Genomic DNA, 14,208 nt, shown 5'->3' with positions numbered 1-14,208 from the left:
CTGGGAAAAATCTTTATAGCTCTTCCTCTCACCCTGGCAGTCACTCTGCTGCGATCTAGGAAGAAAAGACAGAGCTTTTGCCTTGGGGCCACACCACTCAGCCTATTTCTGAAATGCTGCATCAGCAAGCAACAGGCAAGATACAGAATCTGTTGTAACAAGGAAAGACTTGTCAGAGGAGAGGGAGTGTCTATGTCTTACACATACCTTAGTGAAAATGAAAACTACGCTCAAAAATGAATCATGCCTACACGCTGGCCTAGTAGCTCACCACACGTACACACTCAACACAGCTGCTATAACATGACTTGCTTTCAGGAGAGTACTCCATACAACTGCCCAGTGCAAAAGGAGCTCAAAGTTTAGACCTCACCGATATATTAAGCCAGTGATGTCATTACAACTAAACATGCATTCCTTTTCCAATTACTAACTTTTCTAGTTACTAACCCAAAACTATTCACTTCTAAACCAGAGGAAAAACATACCATTTATAAAAGAGTTACCAAAAATACCTAGAAATTTCTCTTTTGCCGTAAGAGAGTATGTCAAGTTAAACATAATTCTATTAAAGCATATATATACAAATGTACATATGATTATCTTCCAAATGAATTCTAAACAGTAATTCTAAACCTGTTTTTCTCTGTTAAAAGAAAAACATTTCAAATTAATTCTTTAAAAATTCCTCTGAGTCATCTTTAGACCATATAGCTCATGGAACATTAAAAAATAAATTTTGAGAAAAACTGATTTATTCCCAAGTCAAAAATTTCAAGTCTGAATATCTCAAAGAGGAGGCTTGTTTTTAATCAACCAAATCTCAAGAAAAACAATGATTTAATAAACATATCCACATACTTACATAAATCCATTACATACCAAGGATCACAGGCCTAAAGAAGTTACTTCAATAAAATCCATATTACAGTTTGGTATATTCACAATTCTGATTCAAAATGCAAAATCTGAAAGTGACATAAGGCAACAACTGAAAGTCATATGTAACATTTCAATTGCTTTTACAACACAAACTCCCACTCCATAGGCCCTTAGAGGCAGGTAAAGAGCAGAAACCAGAAAGGCCTGAAGTGAACCAAGATACAGACTAAGGAAGGTGTGATTACAAATATAGGCACACAGGTGTCAATCATGCAGCATAAGAGGCCAAATGCAAGGCTCTATTAATCAAATGGTTAAAATCACAGTACAGTCTGCAGTTATAACAAAACCTGGGGACAGGATGACTCACAGATCACAACAAAACAATCCACAAGTCAGCTACACTCAGGCTGGTGAAAGAATCCTCCCCAAGGCTCCAGCCTCTACCGTCCTTCCCCGCTGTGAGGTCAGAAACTCTAGAAGCGCTCACGCTAGGCGCTGGGCTTGCCCTGAGACCAGCAGGCCAGCACTGCAGAGTCTCCGGGAAAGCCCGCACAGCCAGAGCTCCCAGACATGAACTTGTAGAGAAACTAAAGGCCTCCCCAAGGAAGGAGAATAAGGATTTTGGAAGAGTAACATTTGCTGCAAACTCTGTGGGGCAAAGCCCAGATTGGCCCTAGGTCCTTCCCACCAATGGGAGCACGCCTTCATCACTAGAGGAAGCAGCCACACTACCACATGACAAAGAACACAAAACCCAACTAGAAAACACTAAAAACCCTAAATCATGACACAACCATTTGCTTTTTCAAACAGCTCCACAGTTTGTAAAGAGTTAGTTATCCTCGCTTTCCACAGGTAAGAGCATTTGGCCCAGAAAGGTTCACGGGCCTGACAAAATGGCAGACCCCAAGCTATGACCTGTGCCTCTCAAATCCCACACTATTTTAAATAAGCGATGCGTCTGGGAACCTCTTCCAAGTCACAGACATTTGAGAGGCACAGGGTTGACTGAGTGCAAATAAACTCTGGGTTGAGTGCTCTGCTCTCACTTTATTAACACAGAAATGTAATTTCAGTGCAAGTGCCAGAATGCAAAAAATGAGAGCTTTCTTATGATTCAGTGTTTAAGTTTATTATCACAGGAAGTTATGGGCAATTGAGCCTTAAGAGGCCTCAGTTTGTAGCGTGCTTCTTGAGAAGAGACAATAAGTAAATAATAAGGCTTTTATTTACAAGTTTCAAAGTCCCTGGAACTGACTGGAATAAAAACTGCAGGGGATTTTAGGAATGTGCAAGAAATGACAGGTGTTGAGCACTGGTGCTCAGCTGTCAACCAGACAGGAGTGGTCAGGGGAGAGGTCAGGAAGGGCGGCAAGAGCTGTAACCAGTTCTGCGCAACAGAGCCCCACCAATTAAATACAAAACGGAAACAGAACCTCCCAAATACAACAGTATTATTGTGCACTGATATCCAGTTGAACTCGGTCACTTCCCTGACACCAGGTCCAAACTGAGTTTCCTATAAGAAATTTCACAAGCAACTTTCCCCAAGCTCCCTTATCTTTTTCTTGAGGTTCTACCTCTACGTGGATGTTCTGTGATCAAACAAAACTTTAACATTTCTAACCAGCGAGAACACCTTAAATAAGGCAAAAAGATAAACAATCAACCAGGGGAAACATCAGAAAGTATCCTGACTATACAAAGACCTTGTGCAAATCAATGTGAACACAAATATCCTATTAGCAAAATGGACAGAAAGCACAAATAGAGAAAAATACAAATGACCAAGTATGTAGATAAAAAGACATTCACTTGGCTGGCCATTAAACAAATGCAAATAAAAACTGCAGCAAGATATGATTTTTCATCTACCTGACTGGCGAAGATGAAAATGGTTATCAAAATCCATGTAGAGGCGGGGTGAAGAAAGGAACACTCCAAGCAGGGCCAGTGTTAGTGGAAGCAGGTAAACCCTTTCTGGAAAGCAATTTGGCAATACATATCAAAGCCTTAAAAATCACATGCCCGATGACTAGTGAGCCCACTTCTAGGACTTCAGCCTAAAGAAGATAATTGCATCCCAGCTGTGAACTGTGATCCACTAAGAACAGGAAGTGTCACTTCAAACGTTCACCACCTCCACAATCCCAAGACCAGGAAGTCCTTCTGTCATAAGGAGGAGGATCAGATCAACATGAGTGTACAATGTGCGAGCCAAGTGCTTCCTTGGTCAAGTGCTTTCTTGTTTCACAAGTTTAATTTCAGTTCAAGTACCAGAATGATAAGCATGAGGCCTTTTAAAAAAGCCCTCTTGCTTCCTTGATGTTTTTACACTAAATGTAAGCCCTCTACTTAAAAACTTGCTCATTACTCATGCACATGTCTGTGTATCAGTCCAGATGGACCCAATATCATGGAGGATCCAACTGTGGCATTAGGGTCGGGCACATCTCTCCAACACAAGTGTGCCTCTTCCACAAAAAGGGATGAAGGTCGTCTCTGGAGCTTAGCGTCCGCGTCAAACGCAGACTGCAGACTGCTGGGTGTCACACCTGGCTCCCAGTAAAAGGAGCTGTGATATCACCAATGTTCCTGTCGCTGGCAATGGCTGCTTCTCCTTTCTGTGGATCGCATAGGTCCTGCAGTCCCAACACACCCACCATCCAGGAATCTTACGTAATTCGCTACTGAACTGCAGCACATCATCGACATTTCTAAAACTAAATGCCTAATACAGTGGAACCATGTCATAACAGGGCTAACGTTTCTCCAACTTGTAAGCGCTGCCCAATAAGAACAGATCTGAGGAGTTGGAAGCCATTTGGAAGAATTCTTGGAGCCTCCCTGTGAATTAGATGTGCACGCTTCTGCCTCTCCCACTGAAAGACACTTCCTGTTTCTCATTGCCAAGCTCTCTCCATGGCTGCTGGCAGTACCGTGTCTGTTCGTTAACAACCATCACCAAGCATCCCAGGCTCAGCCTCTCGGATTACAGACTGCACCTGCTGCCAATCAAAAATAGCCAGACCTTGATTCTGTACATTCCCCAGTTTCCATTTCTGCCCAGACACTGAGGTTTGTCGAGTGTAACAAGTAATGTGTCACTTTAATAAGAAGTTATGTTATAATACAGCTCTCCTAATTATACTGCAGTAATCATCACATTCAGGTATCACATTTAGAAATCTAAAATAGAGTTTGTGATTCAGTTTCAGCTTTAGTGTCAAGTCTCTCCTGAGATGCTTTTACAACTTGAAGGGGTATCACCAAAGGTATCAAATCTATGCTTACCCTTGGGAAAAACATACATTTTAAATTTGATAAATATCTCCCTTACTTATAGAAACAATTTGATACCCTCGATACCCTGCTAACTTTTGCCTAAATTCATCCTATCAGTTTCATGCCTTAAGGCCATCTATTTCTAATAAATATCCAATAAAATGAAAAACAGAAATCCTGAATTATAACAGTTTTTTGCTAGCTGTCTATCTAATTGCAATTACCAGGGTGATGTTGAGCTGCAATATATTCCGAAGGGGTCCGGAATATGCCACTGTAGCCTAAAAATTATTTTGAGCTGAAGGCATCTGAGTTCCTGAAATCTTATCTGCCCAAAAGCAGCTCCCCTCAAAAGAGCTCAATTGTCATAAATCCCCTCCCGAAAAGTAAGCAAGGAAGACTGACTTTTACCCCCAGAGATAAGTCTCCACATCATACCTAAACATTGTCACAGAACTATCATGTCACCCACCTATTCTCTAAGGGCCCATTTATCTTTTCAAAAAGTTATTCATAGTCCTATAGGTGCCCGCTCCCCCATCCCCTACTCTTACAAGGAGGCACTTGTTTTCCTATAAGTTTCCCCTCCCCTTCTCCTATTAAGATGGTATATAAGCCACAAATTCTAACCACCCCTTTAAGTCACATTTTTTCCGTCAGTAAACCTGTCTTTTCTCTTGCTAATCTGTCTTTTGTCAGTTTACTTTGCAGGCTCCAAATTCATGAACCTAAGAGGGCAGAAAAAGGTTTTGCTCCCTCATAATTTAAATCAATGAAATACAACGAATTATGAGCATTTATGGGAACAATGCTAATGTTCTTAACTGCAGTCTAAACAATTACACAATTAACATTTAACAATTCCTTTTTAACTTTTCTTCTTCCCTCACTTTTCTTTAAACTTCCTCTTAAAATCTTTCTTGTTTCTACTCTTAGACTGTTTTAAAGTATGATCATCCTAAGTATAATTTAGCAAAAATAATTTGTTTTACCTTACTACTTCTGGTAAATCAGAACATATAATTAAGTATTAGAAATGCTACTCATTTTCTGCCAGTTTCTAAAAAAACCTCTCAAGTACAATCTAGCTAAAGCAACCTATGATTTCAGTAACCAGAGAACTGGAACCTTTCTGAAATACACAGAATTAAAACACACACAGTCACTTTGTATAAAACAATGACATCCTCCTTCCCCACCAGAGTTTATTGTTTTAAAACTGATCTGATGATGAGAAAAATAAAATGACACAACAAGATAATTAGTCTTACCTAGTACAGAGTTATATACTCTCTGTCAAGATACGGGAACTAAACCATAGGCACAACCTCTCCCTCCAGAGAGAGCTCTTCTGCTCAGTGGCCCCAAGCTCTCCCTTGCCACTGGGTCCTCTGAAGTTCACCTCAATTAGCTAACTTCCCAAGGCTTGCAAAGCACTGGAATGCTGGTAGCCCACAATTAAGACAGACCTTCCACATAGCAGCCTTGGGTGCTGTGACATTCATCTCGCTGTGCAGAAAGGCAGTGCGTGCAGTGTGCCCACTACTTTACTGAAAAATCACAATCCACGGTCCATGCAGGTGGGATCGCCAAACCTTGATTAGCTGTATCTGAAGAAAGATTGTCAAAAGATACCTATTCTGTTAAAATATACAAAAACTTTACAAGCTTGTCAACAACCTATGATTATCCTCCTTTGCAGGCTCAGCTGACCATGTCTTTGCTTGCAAACCTCAGAGATGGTTCTGCACTGGCTATAAAACATCCAAATCTGACTGGCCTCACTCCCTTTCCAGTCCCGTGTCCTATCACTATACCTCAAACCAGCTACAAACTCCTGGTAGCAACCAAGACTCATCCTTCTGCTCGAAACATCCTTCCTCTGCTTTCAGAGCTAACTATTCCTCTTCCTGCAAGACTCAGCTCAAATGACCCCTCTTCCAGGAAACAAATCGTTTTTCCCACCGGGCACCCACAGCACAGTGTCATGGTTCCCGATGTTGACATGTCTCTGTCCCAGCTCCACCATGGGCCCAGGGGGGGTGCAGATTCTGATGCCTCCAAGTATAATTCAACATTACACTTCCAATCAGAAGACAGTGGGCACATAGGTTTAGTAAATGCATGTGTACACAGATGAACAAAACAGTGAATGAGTAAACACATGAATGCATGAGCTAAGGAATGGTCTTTCTAGTTGTTGCCTGGAGAGAAGAGAAGGTCTTCTGTTTAATTCTCAGTAATATTGTGCCCTGGCTGATTCCCAAAGACCATCCCACGCACTTCACTTCCTTCCAGCTACTCTTCACTGCCACGTGCTCACGTCCCTTCTTGACAGCTTCAGATACAACCTTTACCCCTATATCTGACCATCTCACAGGCTCCTGCTCTTTATTCCATAGCTGCCCTTGCATAGTCTATGTCATAACCTACTCGCTCTTACTTCTAGAAAGACTCCCAACTAGACCTTAAGTCCCCAGGGCCCAATTCTTCTGTCCTCGTGATCTCAGAGCCTAACACAGCACCTGACCAACAGCAGGCACTCAATGCACACGATGGATAAAAGAATGGTTGAATGAAGAGAGAGGGGACCATTTTCACACTTTGTTTTTACTTTTTTTCTTTTGGCTAAATCATCTGATTTTTCAGGTACACTATGATCGAGAGATGATGAGGGAAGAATAGAAAATCACATATAGTCAAATCAATGTTTGAATAAAAACCTGTATGATTCCACAGACTTTTCTGTATTAATATTTACAGACCCTTCACCACCATCTCATTGTCTCTCAGTGTCTGCTGTCAACAGCAGAATAGTTTAACAAGTTTTGAAATTGGATAAGGTTGAACAAATCACAAAACTCGTAAAAGTTACTGGTGACAGTGTCCATATCTGCCAGGCCCTACACCAAAATCTTTCACATATACTGTTTTAATCTTCAGAAACACTCGAAAGGGTTGCATTTAGATACTGGAGGCTGAGAGAGGTTAAATAACTTGCCCCAAAGTCACTTTACTAGTAAGTTATGGTACCGAGGTTTACACCTAGTCTGTTCAAACAGCAGGCTTCTTGACCAAAACTGTAAAAATTCTAGGCCTTACTTCTTAAGATTAGAATGATGGCGCAGACACAATTTCAAAAGTCTGTGCCTTCATCTTCACCATCACCAGCTGCTAAAATAGCGTTCACTGTTATTACGTATTTTGTTGAATCCTTGTTAGCCACCAAATCACTAAAGAGCACAGAAGTCCCCAGGAGAAATCAATGCAGCCTTGGGAGGTGCCCCCAACTGTGGCAGCAACTGCTCCGGGCTCTTGATCCAAATGGGGGCCTCCGGCTGTTGACACATTTAGGGGCATCAGAAATTCTCCAACATGTTTTCAGGACAACAAGAACTAGGGAATGGCAAGGCCACAGGGAAAGGGGTCTGACCACAGCAGGGTACAATCTTCCCATAGGGCAACCTGTCAGCATGTATTAAGTCATAAAAATGTGCATATCCTGAGACGAAGCAAGTCCACAGATAAGAATTTATCCAAAGGAAATAAATGAATAGTGCCCAGAGGCATGTAAATAAGAACTAAAGATTAAACAACAGCAGAATGATCAACTTACCCAAGATGCAGACATAAGACAGCAGATAATACAATCATCAAAAACAGTGATGCACCTGTATTTACTGCTCTGCTAAAATGGCCACAAAATACTGTACATGTAAAAAGCAGATTATAAAATATATAATCTGACTTCCGTTTTTTCCAAAAACTGTACATGTACTTTTAGAAGTCTGTAAGAATATGTATCAAAATGTTAACAATGGTAATCGAAGTGGCACAATTATGTGCTTGATTAGAAAGTCAAAGAGAACTTTGCCTATCTTCTTTTTTTCTTTTTAATTTTTTTCCAAAATGCTCATTTCATCACTGGTAAAATAATGAAATAACAAATTATTTTTAATTAAATCAATCCCTTAAAAAGGTCACAGAACCGGTGTCAATCAGGACAGATCCTTTTTCCGAAAGCCTTCCTTTTGATACTTTCAAACTCTTCAAATTGTGCATAGCTAAAAGCCTGGAGTAAATTCATAGGCGGATTCAGCGGCAAGATATTTCCCACTGTATCTTCTGTTTTCATTTCTCTATAAATGATATATATTCTTGGACTCAGAGGAAAGCTGACTTTTTTGAAGGTATGGTTTCTAGAATTTAACCTCAGGTCCTGTAACAAATAAAAAGAGTAAGGACTGTGCATAAAACACCATTAGCAGAGCATGGAATAGTTCTTACTATAATATACAAAGTACACAAGATGAGTCATTGATGGATGCAGCAATATTTTCTACCAATCCCCATTACAAAGGTGGATTTCAAAAGACAAGGTCCAAAAGTGGCAGATATTTTTAAAGACATGGCAAAAGCAACTTCTAGATAAGGCGAGAAAATTCTAGAATGACAATGTTGCTCCACGTACCTAGACCCTCAGTACATATTTCTTGATTTGAAAATAAACAGCAGGTAAACATTCTTCATTTTCCTTTTGATGGGTAGAGATAATTTAAATCTAGTAAGCATTCAAGTAAACACCTAAAAAAAGAAACTATTTAAAATATACTACTGGGGGAGGATATAGGTCAGTGGTAGACCACCTGCCTACCACTGAATAAGGTCCTGGGTTCAATCCCCAGTACCTCCATTAAAAAAATAAATAAACCTAATTACCTTCCCCTCCCCCTCAAAAAAAATCTTTATTCTAAAATATCCTACAAACTTGGGTTTATAAAAAGTGTGTCTGGTGGTCTAAGTTTGAGAAAAATACAATCCGTGTTTATGGAGGAAGAGATAGCACTCCAAAAATCTATCTGTAAGCAGAAGTATGAAATTCAGAACACATTTTCCATCAAAAAATGAATAATGATAATTAACCCCCAGCCTGGTCCAAGAAGATTTAGTCGCCCGTGAGAACTATTCATCCCACACCTGCGTTCTAGGTGAACAGCACTAGTGGTCTAGTGGTCTAAGTGAAGAGTCTGACCATGTCAGGGGACTAAGACCGGCAGCTCTCCTTCTCTCAGAGCTGAAGGCTCTCTGCTGAGTCCCTGTTCACAGAGACTCTCCAGCTAAGAGATGCCACCCCCAGGTCATTCCATCTTCCTGGGGGCAGCCCATGTCCAAATGACCAGTCAATGGGGGGATAGGGCAGGGGATGTTAAAGGCCCTGCCCTCATACCTCAAGGTAAGGTAACTCTGCAGGACCATCCCAGCTCTGGAGTACTTCATCACCGCATCACAATTTAACTCCTCCCTCTGCCCAATCCTGCTTCCCCTCCCTTCCCTACTAGTAATGATGCCAAGAGCACATCCAGTAAACCTCTGGCACGTAAATCTTTGTCTCAAAGACTATTTTCAGAATCTCAGACAAGTGGCTAACACTAAGCTCACATATAAGTCAGGCACTATTTATATATATACACACATACATGTATATATATACATATATATATCACATATATATATTTGAAATAATACAAAATAGACAGATAGGTATCTTACTATATATGGATGGATAGATACTATAACCCCATTTTAAATATGCAGAAACTGAGTCTCAGAGAAACCAAATGACTTGCCCAAGATCATACGGCAAATAACTTGAGGAGACAGGTCTCCCGAATGCAAGGCCAATCACTAGGTAAATCAGCGATTTATAACACCTGCTACAAAGAACTGTTGAATGAAGGAAGGTAAATTCAGCACCCCAGGGTCCTGGTGGCAGTCAGGAATGAGTGGAGTGATCAACCATGGTCATCCATAAATCAGGAATTTATAAAAGGACTTGGGATCCAGGCCCATTAAAAAGTAGATACCATGACCAAAGGGTCATGTATTTTTAGGACTCAAGCAAAAAAGTGGTGGCCTAATGGAACCAAGATTCCAGAATAAACTACACAGTTATAATCCACTGCACGATTACTAGATCCTAAAAATAATGACAGGCAGATCTCGTTCATCTACAATCAAAATGTTGCAATATGTGCAGACAGATGTTTACTACGTAGGAAGAGGACGGCACTTCATCTTTTACTCACTCCAATCCCCGCAAAAAGCTTCATAAACCGGTATCTTAAAATGCATTAATACATTTCTTATTGGGGGTACAAAGCCCTTACAAATAACATTCAACTTACCCAAGACGCACAACTGCAACCAGTTCAACTTCTTCAACTACTACTATGCCATGGCTTCCCCAAGCTATCCCTAACTGGCAATCTTTTTTTATAGAATCAGTAGTTATTTATAACTACTGACTAATAGTGAACAACTAGGAACTAATATTACCCTGTCCTGGTGTCCATGCTGCCCAAGAACCACAAGACGTAAAATCATTCTATAAACTCCGAATGACTACAAACGAATACTATTAACTTAGGTAAAGTCATTAAGTTTGCATGCTCAGAAATGCAAATCACAACTGACTTGAATAGTGAAAACAAACCATTTGAAAGTTTAATAGAATGTAGATTTATTGTATCTTTGGAATAACTTTTTGATTCTTAATTTCATCATTAAGAATCTAATGTAACAGCTAAATAAGAAACTGAAATATACTTAGGAATACTATACTAGTTAAGTAAATGTCATTTATGAATTTAAAAATAATTGGGCCTTATCAGTTGAGTCTGAGAGTTTGCACATATCCGTTGCCCCTTCCTTCAAAAAGTCACCAATACGTGGAGGGTATAGCTCAGTGGTAAAGTATGCCTGGGTTCAATCCCCAGCACCTACATTAAAAAAAACAAATAAATAAATAAGTCCAATTACCTTCCTCCCCACCAAAAAAACAGGAAAAAATAATTTACCAATGCCACCTCTCTCAACCCTACATTATAAAGCACAGCTTTAAACAGAAAAAAAAAAAGCATTTGTTATTTCCTCATTTATCCAATTTCACACACAGGAGGCCCATGTTCACATTATCATCAACTGCAAGTGAGAGAGTCTTCAAGTTAAAGTGAATCATTCACTGAGACTTCACACCATGTCAGAACCAAGAATCTGGCATCATAAAATTCAGCTCACTGCTCTAATACGTTAAGTTTGTACCTTCTCTAACTGTGATTATGGCAATGTTTGGCCTATTTCTTCCTCTCCCTTCCACCACCATTCATTTAATAAAACAAGCTCCAAATTAGAAATACATAGCTTCACACAGATATATACAGAACTGTTAAACATACCTGAGTTTGCCACTTCAGAGGAGAGCAGTAATAGGTGACACCATAATCATAGTTTAATGTTTACAAACCAGGAAATACGACCAGCCTAAGAAAAACATTTCCTCACACCACCTTAAAGTGGTCCAATCTTTCGGAGAAAGAAGAAAAGGCTACCTGAAGCGTCCACATAGACCAAAAATAGTAGGGTAAGCCAAAACCACCACCGGGGATGCACGCTCCATGAGAACCAGGACATCCTCTCTCTTGATTGCCACCTTATTCTTTAATACTTAACACAGTACTTGTAACACTGCAAACACCTAATATCTTTTGAATGAGTGAATGATAGCTAGCATTCACTGATGACTTACTTTCCTTGAGAAACTTTACAAGCTTGTTACATTTTCATCCAGGACTGGGGACGGGTTAGGGAAGGGACACTCTCAGACTCAGGACAACCCTATGAGAGTGCCAATACAATCAGTATAATTCTTTTTTCCAATTTTACAGGTGAGGGAACTGAGGCTAAGAAAAGCTATCCTTCCCAAGATGACAAAGTTTCTGGATGGCTGAGCCAGGAGTCTGTCTTCTTTCTCCTTTGCCAAATCAATACCAAAATGAAGTTTAGAGCGAGGAAAACAGAACACGGAGAAGGCAGTATGGCCAAAAGTTGTATTTTCAAGAATTCACAAACGGGGTTAAGTCTGATCCTGGAAGAATTTTTTTTTTTAAAAAAAGCCTTCCTATTTCAAAATTGCAGAGACACAGCTAATGGGGTCTAAGGTGCTTTTTCTAATAGGCTACCCTTCAATCTCCTATGTTCAGAGCACTGTGGGGTTCTTCTAAATGGAGGCAACCTGTTTTAAAAGTGAACGATCTACATAAAGAATGGCTTCAAAAGCTGAAACCTTCAAGTTAAAAGCCAGATATAAAGAACCTAATCGCCCTTCGTTAACATATACCTATATTCCCTGCCCAGAAAAACTGCTTGACCAGAGGAATTCAAAGAACTGTCCAAGTACAAAAGTGTTTGCCCAGCACCCTATAACTGAAACCATGCCTCTGCAGTGACAACGGCGATCCTGTCACATCTCCAGCATTCCCTAAGTATCCCCTCAAAAGGTGCATTCAGGCACCAACTAAGATTATTGGGCTTCCCTCTAAAAATGTGAAGCAGAATTAAATACAGGATGATTTTTTTTTTAAACTCCAGGCTGAGAACGGAAGTCAAGTTCAGATTCTCTTCCTTCCTCAAGCGAGCAAGAGAATTAAAGAGCACCCGCCTCCCCGCGACACACACCCACACACACACACCCACACACACACCCTACGATAGAAAAATGTCTCGGGGCCTCTTCACCTGTGGTAATCCACACAACAAGCCTCGATTTGCTGGGATTTGAGGCTTTTCTTCACTCGGGGGGGTAGGGGGAGGCGGGTGGGTAAGGGGAACACAAGGAAGCATGAACTGGTGCCTAAGTTTTCAATCGGATCATTCTTCTCAACTTGGGCAGCTCTTTCCTTCCTTCTTCCCTTCCTTCCTCCCTCCAGCCAGAGGCACACACTCGGCATTGCCTGCGCGGGCACGACGGGCAGGGCCCGAGGGGAGCGCTGCCGCAGCCGGGCACCCGGGCGCCCCTCGGAGTCTGGGGCGCAGGCTGCCCGGGGCGCGCGACCGTTGAGCCTTGCGAACACCGAGTCTGGGCCGCCGATCGATCGCCGCCGCCGCCGCCGGACGTGGGGACCAGGAAGGGGCAGCCGCGGCGGGGCGGAGGGGCGGGGTGAGCACTTCCTGACTCTCGCATTGTCCACGCATCGCCCGCGCCACCCAGGGCCCCGCCACCGCGCCGTCCCCGTCGGGGAGGAAGTTGGCGCTCGCCCCGCCGGCCCCGTCTTACCGTTCTTGGCGTCGCCCGCGGCTGCAGCCCCCGCGGCGGCCGCGGCGTTGGCAGCGCCGGGCCCCGCGCCTCCCGCGCCTGCCGCGCCCCCGGTACTCGGTGCTCCAGCCGCCGCCGCTCCGCAGCCGACCGCCGCCGCCAGGGCCCCCCCGGCCGCCGCGCCCGCCGCGCCCGCCGCTGCCAGGGCCCCGGCTCCATTTTCCTGCTCGTCCCCGCTGCTGTTGGCGCGCTTGTTTTTGCGGCCGCCTTTACTGTTTTTGGGGTTGGGCATCTCGCGAGCGTCCAGGTGCCCCGCGTAGGCGAAGGCGGCTTCCCGCGGCGCGGCGCCGGCTCGGGGAGGCAGAGCACGGAGGGCGCGAGCCGGCGGCTCCTCCGGCGCCCGTCTAGCCGCGCGGCCCGCGCCGCGCCATCCCGGCCGCCGCGCCCTGCCCGGCTTCCTGGAGCCGGCGCGCGGCCACCCGAGGCTCGCAGCCGCGCGGGCGCCGCGGGCTCGGGGCGCGAGCGAGACGCTCCCGAGCCGGAGGGAAAAGGCGGGTCTCCGGCTTGTTTTGATTCGGCTTCGCTGACACGCTCTGGCCCCGCCCCCGCCCGTGACGACACTGGGGATTCGGCCTGGCCGCGCCCACCAGGTGACCTCACGGTGGCTGGGCCCGCCCGCATGACGTCACGCCCCGTGCTGAGCGGCCGCCTTCGAGTGACGTCATCCAGGACCTCTGTAGTACCCGGGGTCTGTGGACCGCCCATCCTGAAATGGCCCAGAAGGCCAATCCTGTGGCGTCTGAAGTTACTGGGTGGCCTCCTGACCTCCATGTAATTAAGCCTTAGAACAGTACGGTACGGGAAAAATAGGCAGGTGACCAGAACAGGAATGGAAAACAAAGGATTTCGGATTAATCATCCTTTGAAAGGTTTTGCCATTCAGGAAC

The 14,208-nt window shown here is 43.4% G+C and overlaps 1 protein-coding gene and 1 long non-coding RNA gene across 3 annotated transcripts in view; both read right to left on the bottom strand.

Annotated features, from left to right (window-relative positions):
• Window positions 1–13,836, bottom strand: part of HECA (hdc homolog, cell cycle regulator) — a 37,016-nt gene extending 23,180 nt beyond the window's left edge. Inside the window, exon 1 of one of the 2 annotated variants that reach the window (XM_072965929.1) lies at window positions 13,283–13,836. In XM_072965929.1, the coding sequence (XP_072822030.1) occupies window positions 13,283–13,553 (271 nt within the window). In that variant the 5' untranslated portion in view covers window positions 13,554–13,836. The remainder of the gene's footprint in view (window positions 1–13,282) is intronic. The other variant, XM_072965928.1, reaches the window with a different exon arrangement.
• Window positions 8,046–10,416, bottom strand: LOC140697883 (uncharacterized). Its single transcript, XR_012075266.1, has 2 exons — window positions 10,356–10,416; window positions 8,046–8,389 (listed from the first exon to the last, which is right to left on the bottom strand). It is a non-coding gene; the product is annotated as an uncharacterized lncRNA (long non-coding RNA).
• Window positions 13,837–14,208: the final 372 nt, after the last annotated feature.

Source organism: Vicugna pacos, chromosome 8, assembly GCF_048564905.1.
Source record: "Vicugna pacos chromosome 8, VicPac4, whole genome shotgun sequence".
Lineage (NCBI taxonomy): Eukaryota > Metazoa > Chordata > Mammalia > Artiodactyla > Camelidae > Vicugna > Vicugna pacos.
This window is presented reverse-complemented; position numbering and strand designations above follow the sequence as displayed.